Raw genomic sequence first — 13,814 nt, forward strand, 5'->3', positions numbered from 1 at the left:
ATAATTGATTCCATGGGCCGTTTGGAGGTTTTCGTTTTAATAACTTGGCAAGAGAATTTTTAAGCTGTGACCCCTCAAAGAAATGCAGGCATTTTTCAATCAGCCACCACCCCAAGTTGTCAAAACCCCTCCCCACCCTGCCCAGCCCTCCCCTCAGACACAGGGAGGATGGAGTGGTTTGTAGCTGTCAAGCGGGGGTGGGGTGGGGAGAGGAGGCCCGATCACTCACCATTATCGTTGTCCTGTTGCAAGTGCTTGATCATGAACGGGATGGGGTCCTTGGGCTGGTGGATCAGGAGTTGCTCCAGCATGTTCTGTGGGCACAGGGCAGACACCCAAGTGGTTAACAGCTGCATGGGCATCCAGAGCCCCAGGCTCGGGCTTCAGCAGCCCAGCATCCTGGTTGCTACCAATACGGGTTATGGGGCCTGATTTCTCCTCCACAGCCACCAAACCTGCCTTGAACTTGGGATCCCGCCCCTGTTCCAGCTGCCATCTGCTTGGGTCCCCATGAGCAGAGGCATGACAGAAGGGCCGTAGGGAATCGCCAGGGAGACACCTAGAAGGACTGCACCCCGACCTCAGAACAGGCGGGCCCAGGGTGTGGGCCCTCTGTCCATCTGTGCTTCCCAGACTAGCCTTCTCTCAGTTCTCCTGATGCACCATGTTCATGTGCTCCTCAGAGCCTTAGCAAATGCTGTTCCCTCAGCTTAGAACACTTGTCCCCCTGAGTCCTCCAGTCTCCATGAAAACACACCTTCCTGATCACACTCACTAGATAAATCCTGTCACATGCTCCTGCAGCCCCCATGTGTCCCCGTTATTGCCTCACCCTTGTCCTGGTGCTGGGCACACTCACAGTAGATGCCCAAAGGCGATGTCTGCCGGGGCGCATGGCCACCACTGCTACCTGTGTCCTTCTGGGGTGGGACAGAATATTTACCAGCCTGGGCTCTAAACAGTCCTGGGATCGTCTGGCCATTTAATTCCAAGGAAAAGCACCTTCCATGGTTCCAGAACAAGAGGCACAGAAAGAACTGGGTAGGTAATAGGATCTGCGCTGGCGCAGCAAGGAGCTTCCTTTAGGGACATAAGAAGTCCTAGCTCCCCTCTGCACCTCACCAGCCAGTCCCTTCCCTTCCCCAAGCCTCGGCTTCCCCATCTGCTGGAAGGTCCAACTGGCCCAGGCCTCTAGTCGGCTCTCACTATGGAGACAGGGTGAGATGATGCTAGATGGTTCACCAAGGAGTGTTTTTATTTCACTTTTAAACAGTTGTGTATTGAATGTGTATCAGGGAACCTCAGATATCAAGGATATTGCTTAGCAGGAAGTAAAACAGGTTAACTCTTTTTCGATGGGTTGATTTCAAAAAACGACTGAGTAAAAGTGGGATTGTGGTGGTGGTTATGTGAATCGATACACGTGGTAACACTTCCTAGAACGGTGCACACACAACAGGGAAGAAGGGCAGGTAAAATCGGAGGAGATCCAAATAAGGACTCCATCTGCTGAACCGTCTGGTACAACTGTGAATGCCGAGGAGCGAGGCTCCATGGTCTTCGGAGGGGGCGCTGGGGAAGGGTACCTCAAAACTCTGTACTATCTTTCTAACATCCCGTGGGTCTGAAATTATTTGAAACTAAAAAGTGTAAAACCCACGGAGGGAACACACACAAATGACTAAGGACTGGACATCCTGGACCGAAAGCGCCTGCGGACTGCTCCATCCCACCAGCACTCTGAGACACAGCGCCCCTGGGGAGCTGCTCACCCTGCTACCTGCCGTTTTCTTAGACGGGCTGCTCGGTTCAGAGAACTCTCTCTCCCTCCCTCTGCCAGTTAACACTTCCCAAAGGAAGCCTGTGGTTGCTGGAGACACGGCGATGGTCTGAGTCTGAGCTCTGCTCTCACATGTGCGGGTCAGAGGCTCAAACAAGCACAGGTGACCCCTCTGGGGATGGGCTGTGTCTGGAGGAGCAGATGCTCTGGAAACTGGACTCCCGCTTCCCTTCGGCCGTCACAACGTCGGAAGGACAGACCTTTCAGTGCAGCTCCCGAAAGCCTTTGCTGGGAGGTGCAGAAGGGCCACCAGAAGAAGCGGGGCTTTGCCAAAGTGCACACAGGGCCAGAGGGCCCAGTCGAGTCAGACGCCCAGCAGGAGAGGTTGGGAGCAGCCAAACTCCTGGCCCTGATGAAGACGGGCCACCTGGGAAATGCTGCTGTCCCCGGAGGCAGCCGTCTTGGGGACGGCGATGTCACCTTGAACCCAGACACTCCGTAGCTCAGAAACCACCACGGCAGACAGGCTGGGGACTGTCAGTGCGGGAGGGGACCTCCGAAGACCAGCTCCTGCAACCTGGCGTTGCACCGCTGCCCAGCGGAGAAGAGAACGGGACTTGGTCCAGGCCATTGAGCGGCCCGCCCGGAGCCGGGACCCAATCCTGGCCGGGTGGCCCGCCCCCTTCCCCCGTCCTGGGTCCGCAGGTTAGGGGCAAGGGCGTCCTCCGACCGAGTCACCCATCGGGGACCCGGCGGTACAGAAGTGGGACGCCCCTCGGCAGCGGGGTCACCGCCGCGCACCCCGCTCTCGCGACGGAGCCTCGCGGCCGGCGCCCGGTGCCGCGACAGGACGGGGCTGCCTCGGTCACCTGCATCAGCTCGAAGACGTGGTACGTCTCCCCGTACTGGGGCATTTCCGGGGGTATGTGGTGCGGGGCGGTGGTCGCGTCCATGCCGCCGTGCCGCGGGCCCGCTCCCTGGAGACCGCGTCGCTAGGGCCGGCGCGCCTCGCGTCATTACTACGCGCCCGCTCCCTGGAGACCGCGTCGCTAGGGCCGCCGCGCTGCGTCATCAGCGCGCGGCCGCCGGCCCGCGAGGCTGGAGCCGGGCCTGGTCCCCCGCTCCTCCGCCCGCGCGCTCAGCCGCCGGGGGCCTGGTGCTTCCCCGGGGCGGGTGCTTCCCTGCGCCGGCCTCGCTCCGCCGTCTGCACGTCTCAGCGTCCCCCTCAGGCCGCTCCAGCAGTGGCCTTCTAGGACCAGAGGTGCCTCGGGAGGGCCCCCGGGGCTGGGACGCCCAGGGTCACGTCAACCACCCCCCACCCCAACCGAGGGGACGGGAGGGGTCCTGCGCTGGCTCCGCCATCGCACCCCGACCCGGGCGTTGGGAGCTCCGAGGGCCGCCTAGCTCTGCTCTCTGGGCCTCAGTTTCTTCCATCTTTAGAAGTTGGAGAACGGTTTGAAAAAGTAGGGGAGTCCCTGGGACGCGAAGGCCTTGGCTCACGGGGTGGGGTGGGTCTGCCACGTGACCCGATTGCTATGGCACCCACGGGAACAATCGGGCCCGCGGCCCCGCCCCTTCTCATCGACCTCCCCACCCCACCCATCCGCCTCCCCAGCCCCGGCAAGGGCCTCCCCGCCCCTCCGGGGCCCCAGACCCCCTCGGAGGCACTCCAGCTTCAGAACGCTCTGTAAGTGAAGGGCGCTCTAGGACCAGCAAGGTTAAAGCGGGCCGGGGAGCCGGGGGAAGGGAATGGAGGGGACCGGGGTGGCGTGGGACGTGGTGGAGGGAAGGAGCGCTGGCGGCGCACCAGTCCCCGTGGGTCAGGGCAGCCTGGCGTCAGACAGCACTGAACCGGGAGCTCTAGCTTTTGTCTGTTGCCATTTTTAGGAGGAGCTACTCCTGGTTTTGAGCTCTCAGTGTTCTTAACAAAACTATGGGGTTTGTACATGACGGGCAGACAGGACGTCTGACATTGTCAGTACAGATTGCCCTGAGTTCAAGTCCTGGCTCTTAGCCTGGTGAGCCCGCTCCGTGCCTCTTTCCCCCGCTGTGAGGTGGGGCTTATAGGAAGGCTTCTAGAGCTAACATACCCGAAGTATGGGTCACTGCTGTGTAGGAAGTGCACAAGGCATAGGGGCTACTATTAGCCATATTACCTCGTTTGATCTTTGCACCTGCCCTGAGAAGTAGGTACTTTCATTCCCATTTTACCGCTAAGAAATTGGAGGATCCGAATGGTGAAAAGTAGTTGGCTGAGTGACTTCCAGTCATGAATGACTTAAGGCTTCAGTTCTTCACCGTGAAGCATTAAAATCAGAAGTCCCCTTGGGCACCTGGGTGGCTCAGTGGGTTAAAATCAGAAGTCCCCTTGAAGATCTTCTAATCCAAACCCCCTGATTTTACAGCTGGATAAACGGAGGCCCAGAAAGGGGGAGATTCTTGGCTGAGTTCAGTTGTTAAGCAAAGGCAGAGCCAGGACTGGCATCTTGACTCCTAGCCAAAGCCGTTACCACCAGCCACTTGCCCAGAGACATGCCCTCCAATGGCAAAGACTGCCGTTCTTCCTCCTCCCCTCAGAGCTGCTTCCTCAAGGTGTGCACCTGGGTTAGCTCGTGAAAGCCAACTGCAGAGACAGCTAGGGAAGAAGAGGGAGCTGCCTCCCCCCGAACAAAGAACACAACAACCAAACCCTCAATTTGCACTGGAGAGGTTCAGTTTGCTTCCTGGACATTTCTGAAATGACTTGCCTTTCTCCTCATTTATTTTAAGCCTTAGGCGCTTTTCCTACCACGATCTAATCTTCTTTAGCAGCCTGGAAAAATACAAATCAATTAAAGCCTAAAACCTATGGGGTAATCATTTTTTCCTTCCTCCTCCCCCAGATCGAGAAGTGCCTGCACTCTGTGCCTTTCATCCACTGATTTGGCTGCAGTGAGTCTCGTTCAAGGGACGATCACTTTGGATAGCTTGTTACAGCTCTTCTCACGACATTCCTGGCGTGCATGTCACAAGTCGCTAGGATCAAGAACCAAGTCAGTTTTGCTCTCAGGGGCTCTTGGGGCCACCAGCCAAGGTAGTGCTGTAGCCTTAGAGAACTTCACCGCCCCAGGAAACCCCAGGAGGGTGGCAGGGAGTCAGACACATAGGGAAGCCCCCTAGGGGATGGGGAACAGAGAAAAGTCTCAACGGGAGTGGAAATAAGGCCCAGGGGTCCAGCCAGTATGTGGAACAGTAGGAGGGTTCAGGCAGCTTTTCAGGACTTTGGTATTCCCTCAAGCCAACCCACCTGCTCCCAGCCTTGGTCAGTCTGATGTCTGGCATGTCTGTCTCTGTGGACCATCACAGAGTGGGGAGGGAGCTATCCGAAAGCCCAGACTGTATAAAGTCAGGCAGAGCTGAATGGGGAATCCTGGTTTGCTCACTTCTCCTAGCTGGGTGACCTCAGCTTTGTCATCTGTCATGTGTGAATAATCATGGTTCCTTCATAGGTGAGGACTTGATGCATGGCCAGGGTTGTCCAAGGGCCCCCTGGAAGGTAACTGCTGTTAGGTGGGTTGGGTGGGTGTTGAGGATTTCCCCGAAGGCTGGAGCATGGCGCTAGTCGCCCCGACCCTCCTGCAAAGGACCCTCTTGCAGACCGTGAAGCCCTTCCTCCAACACACCCGTCCCACTGCCCTGCTTCCTTTTCTCTTTAGCATCTAAAACAGGGTTTGTTTACTCATTACTTTCTGCCTCCCACTCTGAAAGATAAAATCCCTCCAGGGAAGGGGATCTTGTCTGGATGCTGTGTATACCCAGCACTCAAAATGGTGTCTGGCGTATGGGAGGCATTGCAGAACGAATGAACGAATGAATGAACGAATGAATGAACGAATGAACTTATGACATGCTTCTTACCCCTTTTGGCCTCCAGTGGTTTTCCTAGCTTTGTCTGGCACTCAGGGTCCCTCGGCCTTACCCTGTCCAGTGCCTTCTGTGCTTGCTCACAATATTGCCACATAACCCCCTCCCAGCCTCTAGCCAGGGTCCCCACCCCTCTGCCCACCCTCCCCGCCTCTCTCTCCTTTGAGGTTAAGCCCTCAGCAGCCTCTGCTGCTTTCAGGGTGCACAGCATGCCTGTCGTGGCGTGCTCCCGTGATTGTGTGCACACCATGTAATCATAGCACTTTGACCACCCTGGCAACCAGACACTGCCGCATTCCGGGCCCTGGGCTCCACACCTGCCACCTGCCACCTCAATGCTGGAGGCTGGCCCCGTCCTCTCCCGACAGCATGTTGGCACTCGGAGGCTCACCCCGAGGCTGGCAAGAAGTAGGGAAACCAGGATTTGAACCCAGGACTATGGGACTCCAGGGCTTGGGTTCTTAACCACCCACCACAGCCCTGAGTATTAATGGGGGAAGGCCAGGCTGAGAGCACGTGCTCCCCCCCTCCTCCCCAGAGACCCACCTGTGTGCTGGGCTCCGACTTTTCTAGGCCTTCAGCCCCGCCGCACTGGTAAGCCCCAGGCCCAAACTAGGCAAACTGAGACAAGTAAGGCAGTTGCCCTGGCACAGAATGGCAAGGGGGCCCCAAGCCCTTGTAATCGGGATGAATAACATTTTCAAAAATCAAAATAAATGGAAAAAATCCATCGAGAGTCAACTATTAAAAATTTAAAGACGGGATCAGTATTGCTTGTTCCCAGCACTGGATCCCATCCCGCGTTTATGTAAAATTCAGGTACTTTGTGGACTTTTTTGGTATTAACTTTTATTTCTTCAAATAGCGTGTGAAATATTTTTACCTGGCTCGATTGTTGCGCTCTGTGGTGCCCCCCAAAATTTCACACCGCGTGCCTCACCGGCCTCACCCGCCCGGTAAGCCTGTGCCGTGGGAGGCACAACCCAAAACCTTGCCGCATTTCACCACGCCCGCCCCCGCCGCCTCAGGGCAGGGGATAGGGGGACCTTGGCAGGTGGTCCAGGTGTCTGACAAACAGTGGGCCCCCACCGCATCCCCACAACCCAGGCTCCCCTTCCCACTCACCCACAGTGGGCAAGGGACTGAGTGGGAGACACCGGCGCCCTTCCCGGCCCTGGCCCAGGTCCCCCACCCCCATGGAGCTGCGGTCACTGGGAGCGAACAGGCATGGTGGCCCCCAGGGTGGGGGTGGGGGGCAGAGTTGGGCACGGCTCCTGAATGCTCTCGATCCACTGAGGTTCACAGGGGACCGTTATCAGGGCCCATCCTGGCGAAGCTCAGCTCCCAGCACCCCCCCCCCCCCGCAGTGTCTCTGATGTGCTGCCCCCTTTGTGTCCTGGAGGCCACCTTCTCGTCTGTTCTCGCATTTCCTTCCATCCCTCTGCTGGGCATGGAGACGCCCTCCTTGCTCCAGCCCTGCCATGGGCTCCAGATGCTGAGGGAGACGCAGCAGAAAGAAACGGCCTCCTGTCTCCCTCGGGCTCGTTCCTCTCTACCTGGGGCCTGCCAGGAAGCCTGGAATGTCTCCGGCCCTTGCGGCGACTCACTTGGACCCTAGCTTGGCCCAGCCGCCCCTGACCCCTGCTCACGCAGGGCACGGGAAGTGCAGTGCCTCGTGGCGGAGGTGCGGCGGCTGGGGCAGCCTTGAGGACTCTGGTTCGGTGTCAGGAAGCCTGGGACCTAGGCTGTGTCTGACAAGCTCGCTGTGACACCTGGACTTCCGTTGCCCCGCCGGGAGCTAAGGGGGGCGGGTGTTCACCGACTGGGTTCTCTTCCGGTTCTGGCGTTCTGGGACCTGGGACCTGGGCTTCTGGCATGGGCTCAGCAAAACCATGATGTCACAGAGAGCAGAAGCCACAGCCTTCTCTGTTCACAGAAGATTCTAGACACCTTGTGGACTACCTGAGCCACACCAGGGACAGTCTGTGAGGCACCAAAAGAGAGCACGCCCCACGGCGTTCATGTTTCCCAACAGGCTCATTCCCGCAATGCACGTGGGAGGCAGGGAGGAGTTGCCGAGGGCCAGCCCCTGCCCTGAGAATGTGCCGGCCTGAGATCAGGGCCCCTGACCCAAGCACAGAGCAGGGAAACCGCATCTTCTCACACTCGACCCCCTAGTACAGGCTCTTCCTCTGCTTGGCCCACTGGAAACAATCCCTAGACTTTCCCACCAATTGCAAAGAGGCAGATGTTTTAAAATGATTTGGTCCAAAGGGACAGTCACAGATTTAATTTTCTGTGACGTATTTTGTGATCCCCTCTATGGCTGACAGCACAGGAAGGCACTGGAGGGGTGTGTGTGTGTGTGTGTGTGTGTGTGTGAGTGAGTGAGTGTGTGAGTGAGTGTGAGTGTGTGTGTGTGTGTGTGTGTGTCTCTCTCCACGGTCTGGAGAAACTGGGGACCAGAGTAATCCTTGCCCACACTTGAGGGAAGAAAGTCACAGCTGATGGCAGAGAACATGTCCTGGGAGGGTACAGGGACGTGGGTCAGGTTCTGCTTCAGTCTTGAACGGCCTGGAGGATCTGCAGTGAGCATGGTGCTCCCCCAAGGGGGCCTAGGCAGGCTGGTCTGGGACTCCAGAGCTGGGTCTGCAGCCTGTGCCCGGGGCCTCACCCCTGCGCTCTTCCTCCCCACAGATCCCCGTTCTCCTGTGAGTGACCGCGGAGGAAGACCATGAACGAGGTGAAGGAGTCTCTTCGAAACGTCGAGCAGAAGTACAAGCTCTTCCGGCAGCAGCAGTTCACCTTCGCCGCCGCCCTGGAGCGCTGCAGGGAGAACGCCCACGACAAGATCCGGCCCATCTCCAGCATCGGACAGGTGGCGGCTCCTGGGCTGACGGGCGGTGGGGCCGGGCCCTCGGGGGCCTGCCAGGCGCAGATTTCCTGGGCAATACCTTGCTTGAAAGATGAAACTGAGGCCCGGAGGGGGCAAGCAGCTTTGTGCCAGAGACAGGACTCGGAGCCTGACTCGTGGAACGAGCCAGGCATCCCCTCCCCAGGCCTGTGAGGAGGGGTTACAGACTCGGGCTGGAGACTGGAGGCCAGGGTTCAGGTCCCAGCTCAGCACCACGTGCCCTCTGTGACCTCCAGCCTGGAGGCACCTGTCTGTGCCCGGTTGTCTGCTCTGCAGAGTGAGAACCTCCGGGGAGTTTGCGGATTTAGGGAGATCACGAGGGAGACTCTCAGCCAGTGTCTGATGCCTGTGGTCCTGGCTGTCGGACACTAGTGGGGTCTGAGAAGCTGCGAGGGGCCAAGCACATTGCTCCGACCTCTACCCCCCACCTGCAAACCTTTTCCCTGAACCTGGTGTCCTCGTGGGTTAGCTGCTATCCCAGTGTGCTCTGCAGAACTTGGAGGCCTCGAGGCCGAGCACACCTTCCAGCAAGTAGCGCACACCTAGGGACCGTCCCAACTGCAGACATGCTGCGGGCCCACGAGTCAGCTTGTGGAAGGCCAGCGGCTCACGGGGTGGGGCGGGTGCGGGCTCTAGAGCTGCGACCTGCTTAGGAGAAGCACACAGACCCACAGAGAGCAGGAGCCCTGCCAGTAGCATCCTTCAGGAACTTTCTTCTAATAGATGTAAAAGCCTCTCTCGGTTTTTTAACTTGAACATTTTTTAAACCTACAGAAAATAGCCTCTTTCCCCTGAACTATTTGGAAGTCAAGTAGCTACATTCTTTTTGTAGCCCATTCCCCAAAGGCTCAGACTTCCAAGGCCACTGGACAGGTTTTCAGTGTCAGGAAGGAGCATCTGAGACCCTCACCCCGCCCCCGCCCCAGCCCCCAGTCTCTGCTTGACTCTGCATCAGTGCTCAGTGGCCCCAGCCCCTCATGGGCACAGGGAGTGGTCTTCTCGCCTTCAGTTCAGCAAAGGCTCTTGGTAAACAGTGGCCCCAGGGTTTGACTCTCCAGGGGAAGCGTGGACTCTCGGGCCTCACCCTGCCGTCCCCGGACCTGGGTTACCGAGAGGTGACTGATGCACACACACCAGGTAGCCCAGTGACTCTGTTGGAGTCACCCTGCTGGCCAGGCCCCCCTCTCCCTCCGCGGCAGATGTGGAAGCTGCCAGAGCCTCTGCCCCCACACGGAGCTGCTGCACTTGGAACCACTCAGATCACTGGGGAAGACCTCCCCTGGCAACAGAAAGGCAACCAGCAGCAGCCAGAAAACCCTGGTTTAGACTTAGAATGTTCTGGCTGCTAGAGGAGGGAGGTAAAGCCCCTGGCCACCCGCTCGTCACAGGTAGGGCCTGTGTCTGGGAAATGGGCCAGTGAATCCTGCCTGGACGGGAACCAGTTCCTCCTCAGCCCAAGGCCAGGCCTCCTGGCTTGCCTGACCTTAGAACCAGAGCGATGGGGGGAGCGGAGCCCCAGGTTGCCTAGAGAGGAAGAGCTCCTGCCTGGGAAGGACCTCAGCTCCCTGCCAAGGAGTGGGTTGAAAGTGGGTCAGCCGTCTCCCCATTCTGAACACCTTTAATGACCTGAGAAAGGCGTCCCAACTCCTGCGTCCGGAACACGGTCACAGGGAGCTTTCGTTCTGTTTTGGCATTTAAGTGCTTTCTCCTAGAGTTGATGTCGGGGTGTGTGGTGTGAGGTAAAGACGTTTTCTTCTACGGATGATCCCTCTCCCGGCTCCCCTGTCCCCCCCTTCCTCTGCCTTGGAAACACAGGACAATGAATCTTCAGAGGATTCTAGTGTCTTCTCCGTGCCCTGCAGTGGGTCCCGCGTGGGCCTGTGGCATCCAAGGTCAGGGAGCCGTGCTCTGTGCTTCAGGTGCTGGCGGGGCTCAGAGCCCGAGCTGGGGCAGGGGGTGCCGTCTGGCCACATTCATTGCCGGCAGAGCAAGTTCTTCACCTCTGAGCCCCCGCCGGTCATGGGCAAACTGAGGGCTGCAGAAGGCGCCCGGTGCGTGGGGTTTTGGGGGGCGAGTTGCACACAGTGAGGCCCGGCCTGCACGGCGCCTGGGACCCTCCGTCAGTGTGACTGCAGGCAGTGGCTCTGCGTTCAGACGCTTCGGGGTGACTGGTCCCCACGGCTCCGGGAGGGTGGGAGGGCCAGGGCGTGGCGGTGCCCCAAGCTCCCGTCGTGCGCGCCCTCGCAGGTGCAGAGCTACACGGAGCATTACTGCAACAACTCCACGGACCGGCGGATTCTGCTCATGTTCCTGGACATCTGCACGGAGCTGAACAAGCTGTGTCAGCACTTCGAAGCCCTGCACTCCGGCACCCCGGTCACCAACAACCTGCTTGAGAAATGCAAATCCCTTGTTAGCCAGAGCAACGACCTGAGCAGCCTCAGAGCCAAGTAAGTCGCTTCTGGGCCTGTTCCGGTGGCCTGTGCGCGGGCGGAGGGGAGCGAGGCGGGCGGGGACGGGAGGGCCCCCGCAGGAGGGAGCAGGCTTCTGGGGAGAGGTCAGGTACGTCCCACGGACAGAGCCTGTGGTGACGGTCTGGACCCGCTGCCCCAGTGGGAAACCCGGGCCCACAGGCTTACTGGAGGGGCCAACCCCACAGGCCACTTTATTGCACACGAGGGCTGCTGAGGCCACAGGTAGAGCGGGACCTGAGCCCTCTCCCTGGAGCTGGCACTGGGTGAAGGGAAGGGGGTTGCAGGGCCCAAGTTTCCCAGAAGCCCATGGAGAAGCCCCAACTAGGGCCAGTGTGTGCGGCTCCCTGACTCTGAGCCCTGGCGCCCCTCAGCCCAGAGCGCCGTGCTCTGGAGCACACTGTTGAGTTATCGGGCTGGAGAGGAGGCAGCAGGACCAACCAGCATGTTTTGGAGCAGTTACAGGTTTCCAGCGTCCCTGACTGACAGTGGTTCGAGGGTCCTGCCCCTCGCAGCCGGATCAGCCGGGGCTCCTGGGCCACGAGCCCACCAAACCACACAGTTCGGTAAAGAGTACAGCCAGGCCTGCACGGCTCAAAGCCTCCCCTGGGGACTGTGAGGAGCGTCCAGGACCAGAGCCTGCCCCGGTCTGCACGGAGCCCCTCCTGCCGCCCCGCAGGTACCCGCACGACGTGGTGAACCACCTGAGCTGCGACGAGGCCAGGAACCACTACGGAGGTGTCGTCAGCCTCATCCCCATCGTCCTGGACTTAATGAAAGAGTGGGTCGCCCACTCGGAGAAGCTGCCCCGCAAAGCCCTACAGCACGTGAGTGAGCCCCGGGCACACCAGGAAGCCGCCGGCGCGGCCGCTCGTCCTCCTTGGACCGCAGGCTCCCAGCCTCGGTTAAGAAAGCACAAATGTAGGCGACTTATAAAAGACAGCCCCAGGCCTAGGGGGAAGGACAGAGGATGTTCCAAACCTCCCTGGAGACCACCCGGCGGGAGACTCTAACTCAGAGTCGGCAACCTGGTGCGGCCTGTAGGGCGCTTGGTCACTTAACTCGGTCTCCACCGGCGGATCCATCCTTCTGGCCCCCCCCAGTCCCCCCCAACAGATGAACCCCAGAGAGCTTGCCCAATGTACTGTCGAGAACCTCTCTCCCTCTCTCTTTCACTGCTAAGCTCTCCCCGCCTCTGAGTGTCGGGCTCTGTGCCAGCGACAAGGACCCCACGTCCAGTGTTGTTGCGAGAGGGTGTCCCGGGGAGGCTGCTGAGAGCTGGGGCCAGCGGCCTGCCTGGGTGCTCTGGGGGCTTCCAGCCCGCACCCGGCCAGGCCTGGCCACGCTGCAGTTCCGGCTTTCGGGCTGAGCCGTTGAGCCGGAGGCCTGCCGGCGCCTTTCCCGCCGCCGCGGCAACTGCAGGCGAGGCCCGGCTGCTCGGCCTGGGGGGGCGCTGAGGGCCAGCACGGTGGCCTTCCTCGGTGTGATTAGGTCTCCGGACCAAAACCCGAAGGGGAATGAACCTGGCTTTGCTCTCCTTTACTTGGGAGAGGGAGACCATGAGAGAAGCTGGAAGAATTCTGATTTCGTGGCTCCTGTGCAAGGACCGTGTCCTGCTGTCCACAACACAGTCCTGGCCCCGACGTTCTAAAATGTGTGTCTGGCTTCTGAGCTGGAAGTGCCGGCTGACTGTCGGCTTTTCCCTCCGCAGGGGGCGACCTAGCTTCTGTGTTCTTGCTTCCTCGGGGCGACCGACAAGAATAAAAAGTGTTCTCCCACCTTTCTGCCTGGCTCGGGTTCCTGGGAATTATTCCTCACAGAGAACAACATTCACCCTCAGACCTCAGAGGACACGGGCCGGTGGTCTCACAAGCAGCGAAAGCGCGGGCCAGGAGCACCCACCGCAGACTCTTGCTCTCGGGGGCTCGTGCCGAGGCCCACAGGCCGGCTCCTGACTGGCCTTCCGTAGCTAGAAGCTGTTCAGACAAGATCTGAACAGACACCTGAGCTTTCCAGATGGAATAAACACCGCCGTCTCGGCGTCTTTCTCTCCGAGAGCTGCTTCTGCCGTTAACGCGGGCAGAGCACGCCGGCTTCCCCGGGCAGCTGCAAGTGGCTGCTCCAAGGAAGAGATGGAGAGGCAAGGCTGGTCGAACCATCGTCTGACGTGGTTCCCTGCCTCCCTCAAACCCCTGCCAGCGTTAAGGGAAGGACGGCGGTGGGTGCCGCCCGCGCTTTCCCTGGCACACACGGCATGTGACCGGTAAGCTCTCGAGGACTTCCGTGTTACCTGGGCACCCGAAAGGCCTTTTTTTTTAAAAAAAAAAAAAAAAAGATTTTATTTGTTTGACAGAGATCACAAGCAGGCAGAGAGACAGGAAGACAGAGAAGAGGAAGCAGGCTCCCTGCCAAGCAGAGAGCCCGATGCGGGGCTTGATCCCAGGACCCTGAGATCATGACCTGAGCCGAAGGCAGAGGCTTTAACCCACTGAGCCACCCAGGTGCCCCTCAAAAGGCCTGTATTAAAGCCAACGGCCCGCCAACCCAGAGAGAGGCGAGTGCACTCCAAGCACGAGGCGGGACAGCAGCACGGGCCCCGCAGGCCACCCAGCTTGGAGAGCCTGGTGGGGATGACCCAGGTCACCCCCCCCAATGCTACCAGGCACATCTGTGGGGGAAGGTGGGAACTGGAGGCAGAGACAGGATCTATGGCTGTGGGTCAGAGAACTGGCTGGAACAAAAAGGG

The 13,814-nt window shown here is 59.3% G+C and overlaps 2 protein-coding genes across 12 annotated transcripts in view; one reads left to right on the top strand and one right to left on the bottom strand.

Annotated features, from left to right (window-relative positions):
- Positions 1 to 2,870, bottom strand: part of AK8 (adenylate kinase 8) — a 114,119-nt gene extending 111,249 nt beyond the window's left edge. Inside the window, exons 1-2 of the mRNA XM_047700106.1 lie at positions 2,650 to 2,870; positions 230 to 314 (exon numbers count right to left, since the gene is read on the bottom strand). Coding sequence (XP_047556062.1) covers positions 230 to 314; positions 2,650 to 2,733 — 169 coding nt within the window. The 5' untranslated portion in view covers positions 2,734 to 2,870. The remainder of the gene's footprint in view (positions 1 to 229; positions 315 to 2,649) is intronic.
- Positions 2,871 to 2,880: 10 nt separating this feature from the next.
- On the top strand, positions 2,881 to 12,846 carry SPACA9 (sperm acrosome associated 9). 11 transcript variants are annotated; one of them, XM_047700113.1, is made up of 7 exons: positions 2,881 to 3,041; positions 3,396 to 3,467; positions 3,668 to 3,798; positions 4,663 to 4,853; positions 8,381 to 8,561; positions 10,845 to 11,047; positions 11,748 to 12,846. In XM_047700113.1, the coding sequence occupies exons 5-7, from the start codon at positions 8,418 to 8,420 to the stop codon at positions 12,079 to 12,081; spliced, it is 681 nt and encodes a 226-aa protein (XP_047556069.1). In that variant the 5' UTR covers positions 2,881 to 3,041; positions 3,396 to 3,467; positions 3,668 to 3,798; positions 4,663 to 4,853; positions 8,381 to 8,417; the 3' UTR covers positions 12,082 to 12,846. The 11 variants fall into 11 exon arrangements, with proteins under 11 accessions (XP_047556069.1, XP_047556066.1, XP_047556068.1 ...); XM_047700110.1 differs by lacking the exon at positions 3,668 to 3,798; XM_047700119.1 differs by lacking the exons at positions 2,881 to 3,041; positions 3,668 to 3,798 and having other exon boundaries at positions 3,262 to 3,467; positions 11,748 to 11,895; positions 12,780 to 12,846.
- Positions 12,847 to 13,814: the final 968 nt, after the last annotated feature.

The sequence above is a fragment of the Lutra lutra genome, chromosome 13, assembly GCF_902655055.1.
Source record: "Lutra lutra chromosome 13, mLutLut1.2, whole genome shotgun sequence".
In the NCBI taxonomy this organism is placed as follows: Eukaryota; Metazoa; Chordata; class Mammalia; order Carnivora; family Mustelidae; genus Lutra; species Lutra lutra.